Genomic DNA, 21535 nt, shown 5'->3' with positions numbered 1-21535 from the left:
TGAATATACACTATTAATTATTAATAACATCGGGTTTTTTTTTTGGTCATCCACCCACACATACACAGCTTATTTTCAGGTTTAAAACTGCACTGTTTACTGTTTATTGTTTATTATTTTCGTCTAATACAAATCGAAAAGTTCCATTTTGATATAGTCAAAGTCGAAACACTGAATGCAAGTATAAAAATATAGCTGGTAGAAAAAAATATCCCACATTCTTGTATGCATTTTAAAAATAACGATTAAGACGTCTTGCAAAAAGTTCGCAATTATCGCCGGTTTTGGTTATGATATAGTTGTGCTTCCATGTACAAAGTCTGAATTCTCTTTTTTTATTATTTTATTAACGGTACTATATAACTTTCATTGACAGTTTCACTTTACAATGAATACATCATATCAAACGATTTGAAGAATGAAATAATAGCTTTTTTCATACATTTTACAAAATATTTTTAAGTACTTCTCCGTCTAAGAATCAGGCAAACTGTGTATAAGGTGTGGCACGTGATGAAAAAATACAGATTTTATTGCATTGTCCAAGTGTTTATACCTTATAACCTCAAGAAATAACTGTCAGAGTGTTTGTAAAGTTTGCATTTTTCAGATATTGATAGGTAAAGTTTAGTTGATGTTTGTTTGTTGTGTGTTGGGGTTTAACGTCCGAGCAGCAATATTTCAGCTATATTCAGACGATGAACATGAAGTGGATGATAAAATGAACATGAAATGAAAAAAAAAGGATGGGTCACAAGGATAATAGGGCCGACAAATTTTGATTGCCACTGGAAAAAGGGGGGTGGGTAAGGTCGGGCAATTTAGCCTCCTGTGGCGGAGCGCAAAGGTTCCTACTCCTATCGAATACTACAGTAGGGTTCTTTAACGTGCGAGGAACGTGGCATCTTTCCCAACACGGTGTACCACTATGGTTTGCGGTCAAGTTTTCCGTATTATAGCCTGACAACCCCAGCATGCAACACGCCAGGGGTACACATCCCAGTTGCTCTGTGGGCAGAGCGCCTAGCCCCCGGCTAGGTTTCTGAGCACTATTTTGTCGCCTTATACGACAAGCTTAGCGCTGCTGCAGGCCTATTCTTTTAACACCCGGACCTGCACGGGGCTAAAGTTTAGTTGAAATGCACTATGGAAAAATGGAGGGAAAATCTTACCGCACTTTTCCCTTATATAAACAGTCAAAAAATATCTACGCCACCAAAGTTTCAGGATAAATTTAAATAGCTTTATAGTTGTTTTCTAAATGTATTTGAATTTGTTTGAGACAAAAAAAAAAAACAATTGAGAAATATGATGTGCCACTCATTACCTGATTCTTACACAGAATTGTACTTAAAACTCCCAATATTGAAATTCAAATGTCAAATTCTTTGTCAATTTATGTACATGCATATGGTCTGTCGTGACAATAGAGGTTATAAGCTGCGGTCAATCCGGACTCCAGAGCACCTTGTATCCATCCATAGGAATATGACACCCCTTCTCCTGCTAGGTATAACGGATGAGCCGGAATGTGGAACGTTTTCATGTCGTTATATTGGAATGGAAGGGGGTGGACATGTCCGCCCTGTGCTGTGGGATCTCGGTACCATGCCTGTACCACAGCTTTCTCGTATTCTTTGTAAATTTCTGGATGTATTTTAGATATTTGATACAAAGCACTCTCTATTGCCTCTTCTTTTGGTTGGGATGCCAATGTTTGACCGTCCTCACCCCACGCGTAACAAAGAAGTATGCCTCGTCGTGTTTTGGTATTGTTTGGCTTAAGGTAATAAAGTTCTCCAATAGGCAGTGAGGTTCTAGAGCATCCTCCAAACCCTATATCTTTTTCCCAAAACCGAGTACGACATTGAATGAGAACCTTTGTCATTGAGATATAGTACACATTCGATAGAGCCTTCTGATACTTCATATCAAAGGCAGGTACCCTAATATCAGTCTGACGAAGGATGTTCAATGGCAACGTACATATAACAGCATCTCCTTCAAAGTCTGCTACCTTTCCTGTCTTTAGGTCACGTCCACTAACGACGATCTTTGATCCCCAGTCTGCGACTAGTTCTTCAATGCAGTCGACTTTAATTCCATAAACTACTCTTGATGCCAAATCAATGTCAGTCTGTCCATCTGCTCCCTTCTTGATGAATTTTGCCGGAAGTGCTTCCATGCCCCCTACCGGTGCTTGGAGTATGTCCGACCACCACATTCCCATAGTATACCTCACGAAATCATCCAGAGCTCTTTCCATTGGTAAAGCGTACTTGCATACCTGAAAAAAATGTTTAACGTTTATACAGTTATAATAAGACGGCTTAATCAATGGAATGAGCCTGCTTTGTATTAACACACTGAGCGAGCTGAATTCGTATTGCGCTAGAACCCGGAAGAAAAAACAATGTGATTTTACTCAAAACATGTTACTTATGTATACCTCACTAGAACATAATCACGAATTTGAGAACGTAAATCATAAAATGGACCTATGAAATTGCTTGTGTTGGACTACTGATATTGCAATCATATGTATTACTTGGTCAGGAATTTAATATATATTACAGCACATTCACAATAAGCGATTAATTGCGCAACCTTTGAAAATTAGGTACAATAATGCACATGTGAACACGTTATCTTTTGATCACACCTTCTACATGTAATAATTTGTAAATTGTAACTTTTAGTCGGTGCAAAACTGACCAAATTTATTAATTCATGGAGTACAAGTAAGGTTTCTGATATAATTTCGGTTCATAATTTTATAATCCCTCGTAAATTTGTTCGTTGATGAATTTAAGAATACTTTGAATACCCTAAATGCGTCAACGGCAGCTGCAGGCCATGGTCTGTACGCAGGATATCTAGAGTCTTGAAGTCTATCCGTCCGCAGGAACTCGTCAATAGAAAGAGAAGACCATTTCAAACACCACTTTTCCCATCCATCTTTCGAATACTTTTTCAGGTGATCACATAGATCTCTCACCAGTGGTTCCAATGTAAATTTGAAGTAATCATCTGAAACAAATGATATTGTATTCATATCATTAAAAGTAATGTACAAGTAATGGACAATCTCATCCACAAACATATAATACAATTTCAGACGTAACATGGTTTCTGATTGGATAAACATTTCGTTTATCATCTCAAAAACCAAATTTTGTAATGACTATGAATCAATTTTTATCAATTTTTTTAATGATTTACTCGTTTAATTTTTGTACTTAAATGAAATCATCAGGTATAAATGATATATTGTTTTGATCTATTTGGAATAACCTCAATGCCCGTGATATACACTTAAATGCACTACGTAGGTTATTTAGTTCGTTTGTTCGTTTGTTGGGGTTTAACGCCCGAGCAGCAATATTTCAGCTATATTCAGACGATGAACATGAAGTGGATGAGAAAATGAACGTGAAATAATGATGAAATGAAAAATGGGATGGGACACGAGGGGGGAGGGGGGTAATGAGGTCGACAAAATTTGATTGCCACTGGCAATAGGGAGAGGTGGGTAGGTTCGGGCAATTTAGCCTATGTGTCCGAGCCCTATGGTTCCTACTTCGGGAGAATACCACAGTAAGACTCTTTAACGTGCAAGGAATGTGGCATATTTCCCAATACATTGCACCACTATGGTTTGCAGTCAGGTTTTCCGTATTATAGCCTGACAACCCCAGCATGTAATACGCCAGGGGTACCCCATTCCACCACCTGGGGCACACAACCCAGTTGCTTTGTGGGCAGAGCGAGGGTTCTGAGCACTATTTAGTCGCCTTTTACGACAAGCTTAGCGCTGCTGCAGGCTTATTCTTTTGCCACCCGGACCTGCACGGGGCCGTAGGTTATTTAGTGTGCACCATGTGATTTCTTCGTAGACTGAAAAAATATAACAGGCATTCCTTAAATAACCTTCTGCATTTACTGCGTATTCCTCCGCAAGCTTTTTGGTTGTGAAAACTTCAAAGGGCATGACCACTACTCGTTACCAATTTGATGCCAGAAGCAAAGACACAAAAAGAGTAGCAATTTCGTTTGTATTTCAATTTCGGAAAAGTCTTTATTGTTGTATATTGTTATCAACAACTTGTAACGGCGGATTTTTGTGAAAACATATTAGTCGAATTAGCTAGGTTTCATTTTTAGGGTCCTATGATTGACTAATGTTAATTCCCTGTTCACGCATTTTTTAAAATTTTGAAACCGAAATCATTTTAAAACGGATAAAATGTACTAAACATGATAAAAAAAACGTGATATTTAAATCTTTAGTCATGACACGATATGGCAATTCAGCAAGCGGGTATGGGTAGTTCACGTGATATAGATGTGTATCTTACTTGACGCGAACCTTGCCTGAACACATGAATTTCATGTGAACTTTGCAACAAACTTGATTTGTTCAAACATATATAAATCCCTGAAAGTATTTAACCTTCAGAACTTAAATTCATCCTGTATAATCGGAAGGAGTTTTGGGCAAACGAAAACAATATTTCTTTTACAAGCATTGTGTACAAACATACTTGTATTTTTAAGTAGCAGTCCTTGTAAGAATCATGCAAAATCTGTTTGTTTTGTTTTGTTTGTTGGGGTTTAACGTCCGAGCAGCAATATTTCAGCAAAATGGATGATATAATGAACATGAAAGGAAAAAAAAGGATGGGTCACAAGGATAATAGGGTCAACAAATTTTGATTGCCACTGGAAAAAGGGGGGATGGGTAAGATCGGGCAATTTAGCCTCCTTAGGCGGAGCGCAAAGGTTCCTACTCCTATCGAATACCACAGCAGGGTTCTTTAACGTGCGAGGAACGTGGCATCTTTCCCAACACGGTGCACCCCCATGGTTTGCGGTCAGGTTTTCCGAATTGTAGCCTGACAACCCCAGCATGTAACACGCCAGGGGTACCCCATTCCACCACCTGGGGCACACATCCCAGTTGCTCTGTGGGCAGAGCGCCTAGCCCCGGCTAGGTTTCTGAGCACTATTTAGTCGCCTTATACGACAAGCTTAGCGCTGCTGCAGGCCTATTCTTTTATCACCCGGACCTGCACGGGGGTGGAAAATCTGTAAAATGTGATATACCTAAAAAAAAAGGCTACATATTTTTATTTTTGATATTAAGTTGATTTACGAGTCTATATTATGAAATGTGTAATTATTTATTCGAATCTGCCTGCTCTTAGGAGATAATCAACATTGAAAATCTAATAGATTGTATTGTACTTGAGTGTCATTTACAGAGTTATCTCCCTTAATTTTGAAATCTACAGTGCATTCTCTATAATTTTTATCTCCTAAGAGCACGGGGTAGATGAAAAACCGACTGTTAAATTTCTGTTTACTATGGCATTTCAAACAAAATATCAAAAATAAAAATATGTAGGCTTTTCACCTATGAATCACATTTTGCGTGATTCTTAGCCGGAATATTACTTGACACTCATTTGTCGGAATACTCCACTATCATCAAAACCTACCGATACCATTGATGCCCTCCCTCTGTGACGCCTTTAGTTTCTTAAGTTGGGCATCCCACCCAGGAAATATATCGGAGGCTATGGCATATCCGTTTTCCTTCCAGTCTGAAAAGAGTACATTTTAATTATGGAAAGCCTTCATGATCATGGTTATTATGATCAATACTTTTAGCAAATTACACTTTTTTTAGGATTTGTAGGCCTACAGAGCTTATCAATTTTTTTTTCAGATGTCCCTATTTCATGAAATTTTAGACTGTCTTTATTAATAAAGCAAGATAGCTTAACCTTTTGCTACGCCCTTATAGGTTATATTTATAGGATTAACTATTTAATTCTCCTAATTTGTTTCACAGTTTAAGTGATTCAAACCCAAGGTTATTTTGTCGCTGCAAGGCGAACGCTGATTCAATATATTCGATAATAATGTTACCTCCCATTCTGATCTTCTTCCCATACAAGAACAGGTAAGTTCTCGGATTGTAATTGATCCATTCATACAAATTGATCTTGAACTTGTCGATGTACGCAAGAGTCAGATACTGAACTTTTGGAATTCGCATTGCCCCGGCTGAAAAGAAGAATATTTCTTAGTGCAAGGAGACCCTTATTGAAATTATAAAAGAAACAGAATAATTGCGTGGTTATTTGAAATTCACATATCTAATAGAATAGACGTATTTATCATATGAAGTTAAAAATTCCTAAAATTGTATAATAGTAGAAATTTTTATAAACAAGACCAATGCAATCTAGACCAGCGTCACCGTCAAACATCTGTCAGCACTTAAGTGCTTCAAGTGTCTTCAAGTTAAGGTTCAGCTAAAGTCAATAAGGACATCCCTTAATGAAATGTTTTCATTCATAATTTTATCTATACATTAACTTTAGGGCTGAAATATTGCTAAATTCATCTTTATATGTATTTGGCACGCAAGCATAAATCATATTTAGGAAAAAATATGTCATAACTTCTGTATAACATTAACAACAAAGTTGTTATCAACGTATATTAGAATAAATCTACCGTGCATGGTCCGGTTGTCAAAAGAATAGCTCTGCAGCAGCGCTAAGCTTGTAAAAGGCGACTAAATAGTGCTCAGAACCTTATCCGGGGGCTAGGGCGCTCTGCCCACAGAGCAACTGGGTTGTGTGCCCCAGGTGGTGGAATGGGGTACCCCTGGCGTGTTACATGTTGGGGTTGTCAGGCTATAATACGGAAAACCTAACCGCAAACCATAGTGGTGCACCGTGTTGGGAAAGATGCCACATTCCTTGCACGTTAAAGAGCCCTATTGTGGTATTCTCCCGGAGTAGGAACCATAGGGCTCCGCCACAGGAGGCTAAATTGCCCGAACCTACCCACCTCTCCCTATTTCCAGTGGCAATCAAAATTTCTCGACCCTATAGTCCTTGTGTTCTTTCCCTTTTTCATTTCATCATCATTTCATGTTCATCGTCTGAATATAGCTGAAATATTGCTGCTGGGACGTTAAACCCCAACAAACAAACAAAAGAATAAATCTGCCTCTATCAAAAACACGATTTAAAGTCTGAAATTATATACTCATGTTCCTAAATGTATTATGCAGTGCAAGCTAGCATCAATTTTCTTGAAAAAAAAAACAAAGTGTCATTTCTTTAAATTCTGACGAAATGGAATATTTTATGCCATGGTCCAGCTTAACACCAACACCAATAGACGTAAAATATTAAAATTTTCATTCAAATCTGCCATTTTGTCACAAATTTACCAACTTGCACTGCAATAGAAATTAAGGCTACATCATATTTGCATTTCCTAACAAAAATCTGTTCTACTAAATCTGTACATTTTATTTGACAATTTTACGTTGTCAATTCTTTTGTATACAAAATATGGTTGAACTAACATGTTTTGTGAATGAAGGAAACATGCATATATTATTATGTTTTTGTTTGTTGGGGTTTAACGTCCGAGCAGCAATATTTCAGCTATATTCAGACAATGAACATGAAATGGATGATAAAATGAACATGAAATGAAGAAAAAAAAAGGATGGGTCACAAGGATAATAGGGTCGACAAATTTTAATTGCCACTAGAACAAGGGGATGGGTAAGGTAGGGCAATTTAGCCTCCTGTGGCGGAGCGCAAAGGTTCCTACTCCTATCGAATACCACAGCAGGGTTCTTTAACGTGCGAGGAACGTGGCATCTTTCCCAACACGGTGCACCACTATGGTTTGCGGTCAGGTTTTCCGTATTATAGCCTGACAACCCCAGAATGTAACATGCCAGGGGTACCCCATTCCACCACCTGGGGCACACATCCCAGTTGCTCTGTGGGCAGAGCGCCTAGCCCCCGGCTAGGTTTCTGAGCACTATTTAGTCGCCTTTTACGACAAGCTTAGCGCTGCTGCAGGCCTATTCTTTTAACACCCGGACCTGCACGGGGCTATATATATTATTATGTAGAATACTCTATAAGTAAAGTGCCCCGTGCAGGTCCGGGTGTTAAAAGAATAGGCCTGCAGCAGCGCTAAGCTTGTCGTATTAGGCGACTAAATAGTGCTCAGAGACCTAGCCGGGGGCTAGGCGCGCTGCCCACAGAGCAACTGGGATGTGTGCCCCAGGTGGTGGAATGGGGTACCTCTGGCGTGTTGCATGCTGGGTTGTCAGGCTATAATACGGAAAACCTGACCGCAAACCATAGTGGTGCACCGTGTTGGGAAAGATGCCACGTTCCTCGCACGTTAAAGAACCCTGCTGTGGTATTCGATAGGAGTAGGAACCTTTGCGCTCCGCCACAGGAGGCTAAATTGCCCTACCTTACCCATCCCCCTTTTTCCAGTGGCAATCAAAATTTGTCGACCCTATTATCCTTATGACCCATCCTTTTTTTTTCATTACATGTTCATTTTATCATCCATTTAATGTTCAATTTATCATTCATTTCATGTTCATTGTCTGAATATAGCTGAAATATTGCTGCTCGGACGTTAAACCCAAACAAACAAACAAACAAATATAAGTAAAGTTTTCATGAACATATAGATGCATTCTTAACATCTTATTGTCCTTGTAGCCCATCCCTTGTTTTATTCCATCATCATTTTGGAAGCAATTCATCTGGAGACCAATGCAGTGACACCTGTTGTTACTTCGAAATGCCCTCCATGGGAGCTTCCACATCCTTCTTTCATTTTTGATCTGCGTGAATATAAAGTCCGATACCAATTCTTTATTTTTACAACAAAAATTTTCTGAAATTAAAGCAAATTATCCGGATTTTTCGACGGTGTATACAGATGGCTCAATGCCCCGTGCAGGTCCGGATGTCAAAAGAATAGGCCTGCAGCAGCGCTAAGCTTGTCGTATAAGGCGACTAAATAGTGCTCAGAAACCTAGCCGGGGGCTAGGCGCTCTGCCCACAGAGCAACTGGGATGTGTGCCCCAGGTGGTGGAATGGGGTACCCCTGGCGTGTTACATGCTGGGATTGTCAGGCTATAATACGGAAAACCTGACCGCAAACCATAGTGTTGCACCGTGTTGGGAAAGATGCCACGTTCCTCGCACGTTAAAGAACCCTGCTGTGGTATTCGATAGGAGTAGGAACCTTTGCGCTTCGCCACAGGAGGCTAAATTGCCCGACCTTACCCATCCCCCCCCCCTTTTTCCAATGGCAATTAAAATTTGTCGACCCTACTGTCCTTGTGACCCATCCTTTTTTTTCATTTCATTTTCATGTTATCATCCATTTCATGTTCATTGTCTGAATATAGCCGAAATATTGCTGCTCGGCCGTTAAACCCCAACAAACAAACAAGCGTTGCATGTGCTGCTGTCCATGGTGACAGAACTGTAACTGAACGGTTGCCATCGAGCGCTTCCATATTCACAGCGGAAGCTCGAGCCATCTTGTTAGCACTTAAATTGATTACTAAATCTAATCTGTCACAGTTTATTATTTGTTCTGACTCTTTGAGCTGTCTTTTGGCAATTAAGAATCACAAACTGAAAAACACTCTTATTTTACAAATTTTGTATTTTATTCATCGACTTCGGGAATTTGATAAAGAGATTGTTTTTCTCTGGGTACCCAGTCATGTTGGTATTCAGGGGAATTCAGTTGTAGATAGGGTTGCCAAAAAGGCATTAAATGAAATAATAAAGGACGTTAGTTTGCCATACACCGATTTTAAACCTTTAATAAGGAAATATATTTTAAGGATGTGGCAGGACCGATGGGACGGTCTTGAACACAACAAACTCAATTCCATAAAACCCGATCTAGGCGTTCATCAATCCGGGTCGGGCAATCGCAAAGAGCACGTGGTCATGACTAGATGCCGCATTGGACATTCTAGATTTACACATGGTCATTTGCTTGTTGGTGATCCTCCACCTGAGTGTATCCCATGTGATTGCCCTTTCTCTATCAAACATATTCTTCTAGATTGTGTGGATTTTGCCAACATCAGGCAAAATTATTTTGACTGCGCCAATATGTTTGATTTGTTCAAGACCGTTTCATCTAAAAACATCATTGATTTCTTGCGGGACATCGGTTTATTTAATAAAATCTAAATTGGATACCTTCTTTAGTTTTTCAATACATTGTATTTTAAATGTTTTATCGAATTTATGTTTCTATATGTATTTTATGTCTTAGGTTCACCTTTTATGTACCTTTTTTTATATGTAAATAGCTGCTTGTTTTAATTTCATTATTTTATGAAGAGACTTTGATCTTGCTTTTAATATTTCCATTTCATTCAATGTTCTTGCCGTGATATGGCCCTAGTCGCCGAATCGGCATTAAAAGATAACAATCAATCAATCATATTCCATCATTCATGTTCATTTTATCATCCTTTTCATGTTCATTGCCTGAATATAACTGAAATATTGCTGCTCGGGCGTTAAACCCCAACAATCAATCAATGAACTTAACATCTTGACTAATATTATTGAGACAATTATTGTCCTAGATTTGTAACTTAAGCAGACCAACTACGATACGGGCAATAAATGTCCATGTGTAACAATTTTCACCCTGAAAGAGGACTAGGATATGATGGCGGATAATACATTTTTAAAACAAATGCAAAATTTGTTTATATTTTTGCAACAGCCTAATACAGTACTTCAATTGAAAATCTGCCTTGTAAAGAAATGGGGGAGTATAATTTTTTTTCTATGGATGAGTATTTTTTTTCTTTAAAAATTTAGAACATAAATCTTTTTCTAAAAAAATATTCAACCCCCCCCCCCCCTCCTTCACTCAGAAAATTGTCGGTGTCTAATGATAGCAAATACTGCTAAAAAAAATGGCTGTATTCAACATGTTAAAAAATATCAAACTTCTCTAGAATAGGAGGTTCACATCTTCAGTATTTTCATGTACAGGTATATAATCTCTGAGTAATATAGCTTTGATGTTTTTTTAGATAAATATTACACAATGTAGTTACAATTTACAACACAAAGTGCAAGGAGTTGCATATCTTCGACATGTATTGATTCTGTGCAAAGTTTGAATAATATTTCTAAAATACTTTATGAATTACAGATTACAAAAAGTGAGTACCAATTAATGTGACGGACTGAAGGTCGGACTAGGGCGGCTACTTTACCTGCTATAACCGTTTCACGATTATTTTTTATATATTCATTGTAAAATTGCCTAACTGAAATATTGTCAATGACTTCATTGACACTGAAGTATAAAATAGTTTGTTGATGAAATGACAACATTCGAAGTAACTTATATTATTTACACTCCTAAAATTTAAAAGGTTGGATTTCCATTCAGTACTCCAAATACCTGCCTTGAAATCGGTGTAGAACCCACGCATTTGAAATGTCAGTCGGATGTAAGAATATAATGAAAGTGAGTTCTAGTTTCCTATACCATAGGGGAGGGAAAATCGGTGTAGAACCCACGCACTTGAAATTTAAGTCGGAGATGTAAGAATGTAATGAAAGTGAGTTTTAATTTTTCATACTATAGGGGAAGGGATTATCACTAACAATATTGTAAGGTAATGGACTGTCTTATTTTTTGTAATTACAATGGTTCTTATAGATACACTCATTGAGACGTTTAGGTTTCCCACACGCACGATAAACGAACGCTTCTATCTTGCGTTTAAACGTACGATAGACGAAAACTTTAAAATAATAATAACAAATGATGCAAAAAATATGTTTGTTTGTTGGGGTTTAACGTCCGAGCAGCAAAATTTCAGCTATATTCAGATGATGAACATGAAATTGATGATTAAATGAACATGAAATGAAAAAAAGGATGGGACACAAAGACAATAGCATCGACAAACCTTGATTGTCACTGGAAAAAGGGTGGATGGGCAAGGTCGGGCAATTTAGCCTCCTGTGGCGGAGCCCAAAGGTTCCTACTCCTATCGAATACCACAGCAGGGTTCTTTGACGTGCGAGGAACGTGGCATCTTTCCCAACACGGTGCACCACTATGGTTCGCGGTCAGGTTTTCCGTATTATAGCCTGACAACCCCTGCATGTAACACGCCAGGGGTACCCATGTGTGGTTCCTTGAGAAGCACAACTTACTCACTAATATTCAGTGTGGTTTTAGACAAGGCAGAAGTACTCTTGACCATTTAGTCCGGTTTGAAACGCTCATCAGAAATGCATTTTCTAAAAATGAACATGTTGTGTCGGTCTTTTTCGATTTAGAAAAAGCCTATGACACGACGTGGAAATATGGTATTTTAAAAGATATATTTGATATGGGGTTGAAAGGAAGACTTCCTCTGTTCTTGTCTAATTTTTTGTCAGATCGTCATTTTAATGTGAGGGTAAATTCGACTTTTTCTGAGGAGAAGGAACAGGAAATGGGAGTTCCTCAGGGAAGTATTCTTTCTGTCACTCTCTTCAGTATTAAAATTAATAGTTTAGCCCAAGTTTTGAAGGACAATATTGACGGTTCCTTGTATGTAGACGACTTTTTGATCTGCTACAGGGGACAAAATATGAGTAATATTGAAAGACAGTTACAACTTTGCCTCAAAAGAATTGAGAAATGGGCTTTGGAGAATGGGTTTAAGTTTTCTACATCTAAAACTGTTGGTATGCACTTTTGTCGAAAGCGAAAGCTGCATCCGGACCCAGATCTCTTTCTTTATAGTAATAAAATCAAAATAGTAGAAGAAACAAAATTCCTTGGATTACTTTTTGATAGTAAACTTTCTTTTCTTCCCCATATCAAATTACTTAAATCTAGGTGTCTTAAGGCACTAGATATTTTAAAAATGGTGTCCAGTACCGATTGGGGTGCTGATACCTCAATTTTATTAAATTTATATAGATCTTTGGTTGGGTCTAAACTTGATTATGGATCTATTGTTTATGGTTCCGCCAAAAAACCTTACCTTAAAATTTTAGACGCTGTTCACCACCAGGGGTTGCGACTTTGCCTTGGTGCCTTCAGAACCTCTCCTATTGAGAGCCTTTATGCCGAGGCAAATGAACCATCCCTTGGAGACAGACGTTTGAAATTAGGTCTTCAATATGTAAGTAAACTTATGGCCTACCCAGATAGCCCTGCCTACGACTGTGTCATTAATCCTATTTATGTCGACATTTATCGAAAACATGAAAGCAAAACCCCTCCTTTTGGAATTCGAATAAAACCACATTTGGAAGCAATTCATCTGGAGACCAATGCAGTGACACCTGTTGTTACTTCGAAATGCCCTCCATGGGAGCTTCCACACCCTTCTTTCATTTTTGATCTGCGTGAATATAAAAAGTCCGATACCAATCCTTTATTTTTACAACAAAAATTTTCTGAAATTAAAGCAAATTATCCGGATTTTTCGACGGTGTATACAGATGGCTCAAAAGATGGCGATAGCGTTGCATGTGCTGCTGTCCATGGTGACAGAACTGTAACTGAACGGTTGCCATCGAGCGCCTCCATATTCACAGCTGAAGCTCGAGCCATATTGTTAGCACTTAAATTGATTACTCAATCTAATCTGTCACAGTTTATTATTTGTTCTGACTCTTTGAGCTGTCTTTTGGCAATTAAGAATCACAAACTGAAAAACACTCTTATTTTACAAATTTTGTATTTTATTCATCGACTTCGGGAATTTGATAAAGAGATTGTTTTTCTCTGGGTACCCAGTCATGTTGGTATTCAGGGGAATTCAGTTGTAGACAGGGTTGCCAAAAAGGCATTAAATGAAATAATAAAGGACGTTAGTTTGCCATACACCGATTTTAAACCTTTAATAAGGAAATATATTTTAAAGATGTGGCAGGACCGATGGGACGGTCTTGAACACAACAAACTCAATTCCATAAAACCCGATCTAGGCGTTCATCAATCCGGGTCGGGCAATCGCAAAGAGCAAGTGGTCATGACTAGATGCCGCATTGGACATTCTAGATTTACACATGGCCATTTGCTTGTTGGTGATCCTCCACCTGAGTGTATCCCATGTGATTGCCCTTTCTCTATCAAACATGTTTCTTCTAGATTGTGTTGATTTTGCCAACACCAGGCAAAATTATTTTGACTGCGCCAATATGTTTGATTTGTTCAAGACCGTTTCATCTAAAAACATCATCGATTTCTTGCGGGACATCGGTTTATTTAATAAAATCTAAATTTGATACCTTCCTTAGTTTTTCAATATTTTAAATGTTTTATCGAAGTTATGTTTCTATAAGTATTTTATGTCTTAGGTTCACCTTTTATGTACCTTTTTATATGTAAATAGCTGCTTGTTTTAATTTCATTATTTTATGAAGAGACTTTGATCTTGCTTTTAATATTTCCATTTCATTCAATGTTCTTGCCGTGATATGGCCCTAGTCGCCGAAACGGCATTAAAAGATAACAATCAATCAATCAATCATGGTACCCATCCCAGTTGCTCTGTGGGCAGAGCGCCTAGCCCCCGGCTAGGTTTCTGAGCACTATTTAGTCGCCTTTTACGACAAGTTTAGCGCTGCTACAGGCCTATTTTTTTAGCACACGGGGCTGCAAAAAATAGAAAATTGAATTAATGAAAATATATAAATTTATAATAGCCAATAATATGAAAAGAACAGTTGAATCAAGGAAAAAAAGTACAAAAATAAACGAACGCTTCTATCGTGCGTTTAAACGAAGGCTTGTGTCGTGCGTTTAAACGAAATTCCTAGCGTGCGTTTAAACGAACGCTTCTATCATGCGTTTAATTGAACGCAAAACCATGTGTAAACGCACGATAAACGATGCACGAACGCTAAATTGAAAAACGTGAACGTTTCAAGGAGTGTAACTTAGTTTATTTCATGTGTCTGTTTTCCTGTCTAGTCTTTATCTCTGGATTACATTCTTTTCATTTCCACTAAAACGTGGTAACCTTGGTTACTTTTTCTATTGCCCCGTGCAGGTCCGGGTGTCCAAAGAATAGGCCTGCAGCAGCGCTAAGCTTGTCGTAAAAGGCGATTAAATAGTGCTCAAAAACCTAGCCGGGGGCTAGGCGCTCTGCCCACAGAGCAACTGGGATGTGTGCCCCAGGTGGTGCAATAGGGTACCCCTGGCCAGGGATTGACACTAACTTTTTTATCTTGGTTGCCACCCGGGCTCCTAAGTTAAAAAATCTAGGAGCCCAGAAAAAAAGTTAGGCGCCCAGAAATTTTTTCAGAATATTAGTTTAATGTGTAATTGTTTGAAAATACATTTCTTTTCAAGAGATTTTAAAAGTATTATGGAATAAACTATTTATTTCCCTGTCTTCAGTTTATTACCTAATTGGTTCTCATCTAGTACTGTAGTGAGTACTCACAAATAAACATTTCATGAAATAGTTTTTTTATTAATTCTTAAACAATAATGAAGTAAAACTCATTAGTGATTGAAACAGTGAAACATCATCAATCTCTTCCAAAGTCAGAAAGTCTTTCAAAAACAAAGTCCTCATCTAAATCAGAATCCAACGATTCATTTCCAGAGTCACTTTCTGAGCTGGCATAATATTTATTGTTCACACCAAACATCAGATCATCTTCAGCATCATAATTATTGTCAGAGGTTGGTTCTGCTGCACTAGGACCTTAACTATCAATAGCATGAAAATCACCATTTTACCATGGTCTTTACTAACTGGTATTTATTATTTGTATTTGTACGCAAAATTCAACCAGTTGCGATTCCCGGTATGCCTAAAAACCGGAAAACAAACCCGACCACGTACCAAAATTACGGTCGCCACTCGGACGACAAACAATGGTTATTATCGTCGCCCAGCAAAAATTTAAGTCGCCACGGGCGACTGGGCGACTGTTAGTGTCAATCCCTGCTGGCATGTTACATGCTGGGGTTGTCAGGCTATAATACGGTTGGTTGGTTGGTTGTTGGGGTTTAACGTCCGAGCAGCAATATTTCAGCTATATTCAGACAATGAAAATGAAATGGATGATAAAATGAACATGAAATGAAAAAAAGAAAGGATGGGTCACAAGGATAATAGGGTCGACAAATTTTGATTGCCACTGGAAAAAGGGGGCATGGGTAAGGTCGGGCAATTTAGCCTCCTGTGGCGGAGCGCAAAGGTTCCTACTCCTATCGAATACCACAGCAGGGTTCTTTAACGTGCGAGGAACGTGGCATCTTGCCCAACACGGTGCACCACTATGGTTTGCGGTCAGGTTTTCCGTATTATAGCCTGACAACCCCAGCATGTAACACGCCAGGGGTACCCCATTCCACCACCTTGGGCACATATCCCAGTTGCTCTGTGGGCAGAGCGCCTAGCCCCCGGCTAGGTTTCTGAGCACTATTTAGTCGCCTTATACGACAAGCTTAGCGCTGCTGCAGGCCTATTCTTTTAACACCCGGACCTGCACGGGGCGCTATAATACGGAAAACCTGACCGCAAACCATAGTGGTGCACCGTGTTGGGAAAGATGCCACGTTCTTCGCACGTTAAAGAACCCTGCTGTGGTATTCGATAGGAGTAGGAATCTTTGCGCTCCGCCACAGGAGGCTAAATTGCCCGACCTTACCCATCCCCCCTTTTTCTAGTGGTAATCAAAATTTGTCTACCCTATTATCCTTGTGACCCATCCTTTTTTTATCATTTCATGTTCATTTTATCATCCATTTCATGTTCATTGTCTGAATATAGCTGAAATATTGCTGCTCGGACGTTAAACCCCAACAAACACACAACTTTTTCTATTATTGTTTTAAACATGGAAGCTTACCATCAGCAACCAAACCGTCATCGAAGTGAATAGTTTTGATTCGTCCTCCAACTCTGTCTTGTAATTCAACAATCGTGGTCTGAAATTGCATGAAACATCTCATAAGATATATAACTATACAAATGTAGAAATATAATAACCTTGAATAATACACTACGGAATGTTTTATTCACATGTATATGATCTGTTTATATATCAAATACAAAGCAACGTAACAAAGGTTAAAATCATTTTGATAACGAACCTCATATCCAATCTTTTCAAGTTCGTAAGCGGCAGCAAGACCAGCTATACCAGCTCCGACAATTATCACATGTTTGCCGCTTACACCACTGTGTTCATCGGATTTGGTACCATGCCTCATGTCATAAGCATCTATAATATCACCATTTACGATGCTTAAGTAGAAAGCCTTGTAAACATTGTCTTGTTGAAGAACGGAAGTGAGCTCCTTAACTTTTCTCGTTCCTTTTTTCAAGAAGTTGTCCATTTCAACAACAAATGGACAGCTTGTTAGTGACGAACACCTAGCAACCAATAAAACAATGAAAAATAAATTCGATAAGAACTTAAGTAGCTGTCTTCGTAAAAATCATGCAAAATCTAAAAAAATGTGATACAACCCAAAGAAAGGCTACATATATGTATTTTTCTTTTGTAATTAAGTTGTTTTATGGGTCAATACTATCAAATGTGTCATTATTCATTCATACGAGATAATCAACATTAAAAATCCAATAGATTCTATTGTATTTGAGTGTCATTGATAGAGTTGTCTCCGTTAATTTTCAAATCTACAGTGTATTCTATATAATTTTTATCTCTTAAGAACACGGGTTATATGAAAAACTTAATGTTAGTTTCTGTTTACTATGGCAATTTCAAACAAAATATCAAAAATAAAAATATATAGGCTTTTTACCCAGCTCCGTGCAGGTCCGGGTGTCTAAAGAATAGTTTGTTTGTTTGTTGGGTTTAACGTCCGAGCAGCAATATTTCAGCTATATTCAGACAATGAACATGAAATGGATGATAAAATGAACATGAAGTGAATAAAAAAGGATGGGTCACAAGGATAATAGGGTCGAAAAATTTTGATTGCCACTGGAAAAAGGGGGGATGGGTAAGGTCGGGCAATTTAGCCTCCTGTGGCGGAGCGCAAAGGTTCCTACTCCGATCAGGCCTGCAGCAGCGCTAAGCTTGTAAAAGGCGACTAAATAGTGCTCAGAACCTTAGCCGGGGGCTAGGGCGCTCTGCCCACAGAGCAACTGGGTTGTGTGCCTCAGGTGGTGGAATGGGGTACCCCTGGTGTGTTACATGCTGGGGTCGTCAGGCTATAATACGGAAAACCTGACCGCAAACCATAGTGGTGCACCGTGTTGGGAAAGATGCCACGTTCCTCGCACGTTAAAGAACCCTGTTGTGGTATTCGATAGGAGTAGGAACCTTTGCGCTCCGCCACAGTAGGCTAAATTGCCCGACCCTACCCACCTCTCCCTATTTCCAGTGGCAATCAAAATTTCTCGACCCCATTGTCCTTGTGTCCCATCCCTTTTTCATTTCATCATCATTTCATGTTTATTTTATCATCAATTTCATGTTCTTCGTCTGAATATTGCTGCTCGGACGTTAAACCCCAACAAACAAACAAAAAACAAGCTTTTTACCCATGAATCACATTTTGCATGATTCTTAGCTGGAGTGATACTGAAAAGTATCATTTCAATTCTCTAATCCTCCCAAATAACATTGTGTTAGAAAACACCAGCATTAACTGACAAAATATACACCTAATTAGTTTAATCGTATCCACATCCTTCTATGATGTAATATTATAGAGAGTTGTATATTATACATGTTGCTGGTGCTTTCAGTTAACATTAGGACAATTTTACTCCTAATAGCATTCAGCCCCGTGCAGGTCCGGGTGTTAAAAGAATAGGCATGCAGCAGCGCTAAGCTTGTCGTAAAAGGTGACTAAATAGTGCTCAGAAACCTAGCCGGGGGCTAGGCGCTCTGCCCACAGAGCAACTGGGATGTGTGCCCCAGGTGGTGGAATGGGGTACCCCTGGCGTGTTACATGCTGGGGTTGTCAGGCTATAATACGGAAAACCTGACCGCAAACCATAGTGGTGCACCGTGTTGGGAAAGATGCCACGTTCCTCGCACGTTAAAGAACCCTGCTGTGGTATTCGATAGGAGTAGGAACCTTTGCGCTCCGCCACAGGAGGCTAAATTGCCCGACCTTACCCATCCTCCTTTTTTCAGTGGCAATCAAAATTTGTCGACCCTATTATCCTTGTGACCCATCCTTTTTTTTCATTTCATGTTCATTTTATCATCCATTTCATGTTCATTGTCTGAATATAGCTGAAATATTGCTGCTCGGACGTTAAACCCCAACAAACAAACAAATCTTATAGCATTCATGCTATTAATAATTGCTAAGTAAACAAATTGATTTCTTGAAAGTAGAAAAATATACTTACGCATTTCCGGTTGATTTGGCCATTGCTCAGTATATGCAATTCAGTAGTCTATCGAAAGTTAAAAAAAAAAGAATTAAAAAATGACCAAAAACAAAACATGATTGCAGAGGAGATCCAGTCAATCTCTCCGGGAAACTATCGGTCACAAGGGCCGTTTCTTGAACAGTTTTAGAGGTGTCATAAGAGTTGTAGAGACGACGTTGCTTGAATACGCGAAACTTCGACAAATCAATAGTTTCTATGATTAGGCTGTTTTATGTAATTTTTGGACGGCTAGATATTTTGCGATATCACACTATGAATTAGCGTGATGAAAAATACGCCGTTGTGATAACTCTTGTTATTTTATTACAACATCTTATCGAACTTGTCAATAATCGTTTGTAATGATGTTTAAGTAGCAGACTTTATAAAAAAAAATCAAACAGGAGGTGATTCACGCACGTCAAAAACCCGCCATTTAAAATTATTACTTATGTATTCAGAAACAGTTACATACCACATTGTCAGTTGGTTGTTGCACTTTTAAGTAAATATATATATATTTGCTGATTTTAGTGGGAGCATAAGGTGTGGTATACTCAGAAGTACAGAAAGGACTACTAACGTATTGTCATATAAAGGTATAACATATGTAGCTCAAAAACACCGTTCCTCCGGTGAGTTTTTTCTACACGCTGAACCACTTTACTACAGGCAGAGTTTGAAATATATATGGACTGGTACTGAAATTAAATAACTTGGACTGACATTTTTCGATATTCAACTTTTACTCAATTATCACATTACTTCGATCACGATTTTTCAGTATCTTGAAAGGCGTACAACCATCTTATTTGACTATTTTCAAGATTATTAAATAGTGATCAAAATAGAACTTACTTTTTTTCTCCCTTGCAACACGTCTGCTTTCTGAATAAATTGCAAATGCTTAAGGGAAATGTGACTGTGTACCATTCTCTATTATATTTGCATAAATTATAAATCGACAAATTATGGTTGCCATAGCAACAGGTAGGCAATTAAATTGATATTTTTTCTTGTTGTACATGTAAGTAGAATAAAGGGGATGGTGCATATATCAATAATTGAATACCATTATATACCAACATTGTTTTACGACCGAGATCCCTATATAAGCCCGATGGACTAATGATTACATGGAGCAAATGCTTATTTCCGCATTTATAAGGCTTCATTTTTATTTTGTTTTTGGTGTTGGCTCTCCCGTCAAATTCTATTGCATTTATTTCTTCTCAACTGATTTATGGTGTTCAATGCCCAAGCAACAATATTTCAGCTGTATTTCAGCTATTTCCAGGCGATGAACATGAAATGGTGATGAAATAAAAATTGGTTGGGATACAAAAATAATAGAGTCGGAGAGATTTAATTGCCAATATCAGAATCGGAAATTAGAAAATCAGTTTCAAGTCTGAAGCCCCGTGCAGGTCCGGGTGTTAAAAGAATAGGCCTGCAGCAGCGCTAAGCTTGTCGTATAAGGCGACTAAATAGTGCTCAGAAACCTAGCCGGGGGCTAGGCGCTCTACCCACAGAGCAACTGGGATGTGTGCCCCAGGTGGTGGAATGGGGTACCCCTGGCGTGTTACATGCTGGGGTTGTCAGGCTATAATACGGAAAACCTGACCGCAAACTATAGTGGTGCACCGTGTTGGGAAAGATGCCACGTTCCTCGCACGTTAAAGAATCCTGCTGTGCTATTCGATAGGAGTAGGAACCTTTGCGCTCCGCCACAGGAGGCTAAATTGCCCGACCTTACCCACCCCCCCCCCTTTTTCCAGTAGCAATCAAAATTTGTCGACCCTATTTTCCTTGTGTCCCATCCTTTTTTTTCTCATTTCATGTTCATTTTATCATCCATTTCATGTTCATCGTCTGAATATAGCTGAAATATTGCTGCTTGGACGTTAAACCCCAACAAACAAACAAACAAACAAACAAACAAACAATCAAGTCTGAAAAATATGAAAGCTTTAGGCAATGATAAAATATTGAATAAATATGTAGGAGATTGTTATATATAGTTTTTATACCCTCTCAGTATATCTGCCGTGCAGGTCCGGGTGATAAAAGAATAGGCCTGCAGCAGCGCTAAGCTTGTTGTATAAGGCGACTAAATAGTGCTCAGAAACCTAGCCGGGGGCTAGGCGGTGTGCCCCAGGTGATTCAGAAACAAACTTCTTTTCCGCGAAGATTATGTTATCAAGTATGATACAATTTACGAACGAAATATTCACGGGAACTTCGATTGCCGTCGAACATTTTTTAGTCAAAGGGAAATAACTCGCATAGTAA

General features: G+C 38.7%; 1 protein-coding gene across 1 annotated transcript; it reads right to left on the bottom strand.

Annotated features, from left to right (window-relative positions):
• Positions 1–81: 81 nt before the first annotated feature.
• Positions 82–20588, bottom strand: LOC148597164 (uncharacterized). The gene is made up of 7 exons (XM_088564126.1): positions 19220–20588; positions 16975–17257; positions 16731–16809; positions 5935–6072; positions 5502–5606; positions 2828–3030; positions 82–2287 (listed from the first exon to the last, which is right to left on the bottom strand). Exons 1-7 carry the CDS (start codon positions 19240–19242, stop codon positions 1397–1399), a joined length of 1722 nt encoding a protein of 573 aa, XP_088420252.1. The 5' UTR covers positions 19243–20588; the 3' UTR covers positions 82–1396.
• Positions 20589–21535: the final 947 nt, after the last annotated feature.

The sequence above is a fragment of the Perna viridis genome, chromosome 15 (assembly GCF_037379345.1).
Source record: "Perna viridis isolate PV_CMFRI_1.1 ecotype Kerala chromosome 15, ASM3737934v1, whole genome shotgun sequence".
Taxonomy (NCBI): domain Eukaryota; kingdom Metazoa; phylum Mollusca; class Bivalvia; order Mytilida; family Mytilidae; genus Perna; species Perna viridis.
The sequence above is the reverse complement of the archived record's forward strand: the minus strand, read 5'-3'. Positions and strand labels throughout refer to the sequence as shown.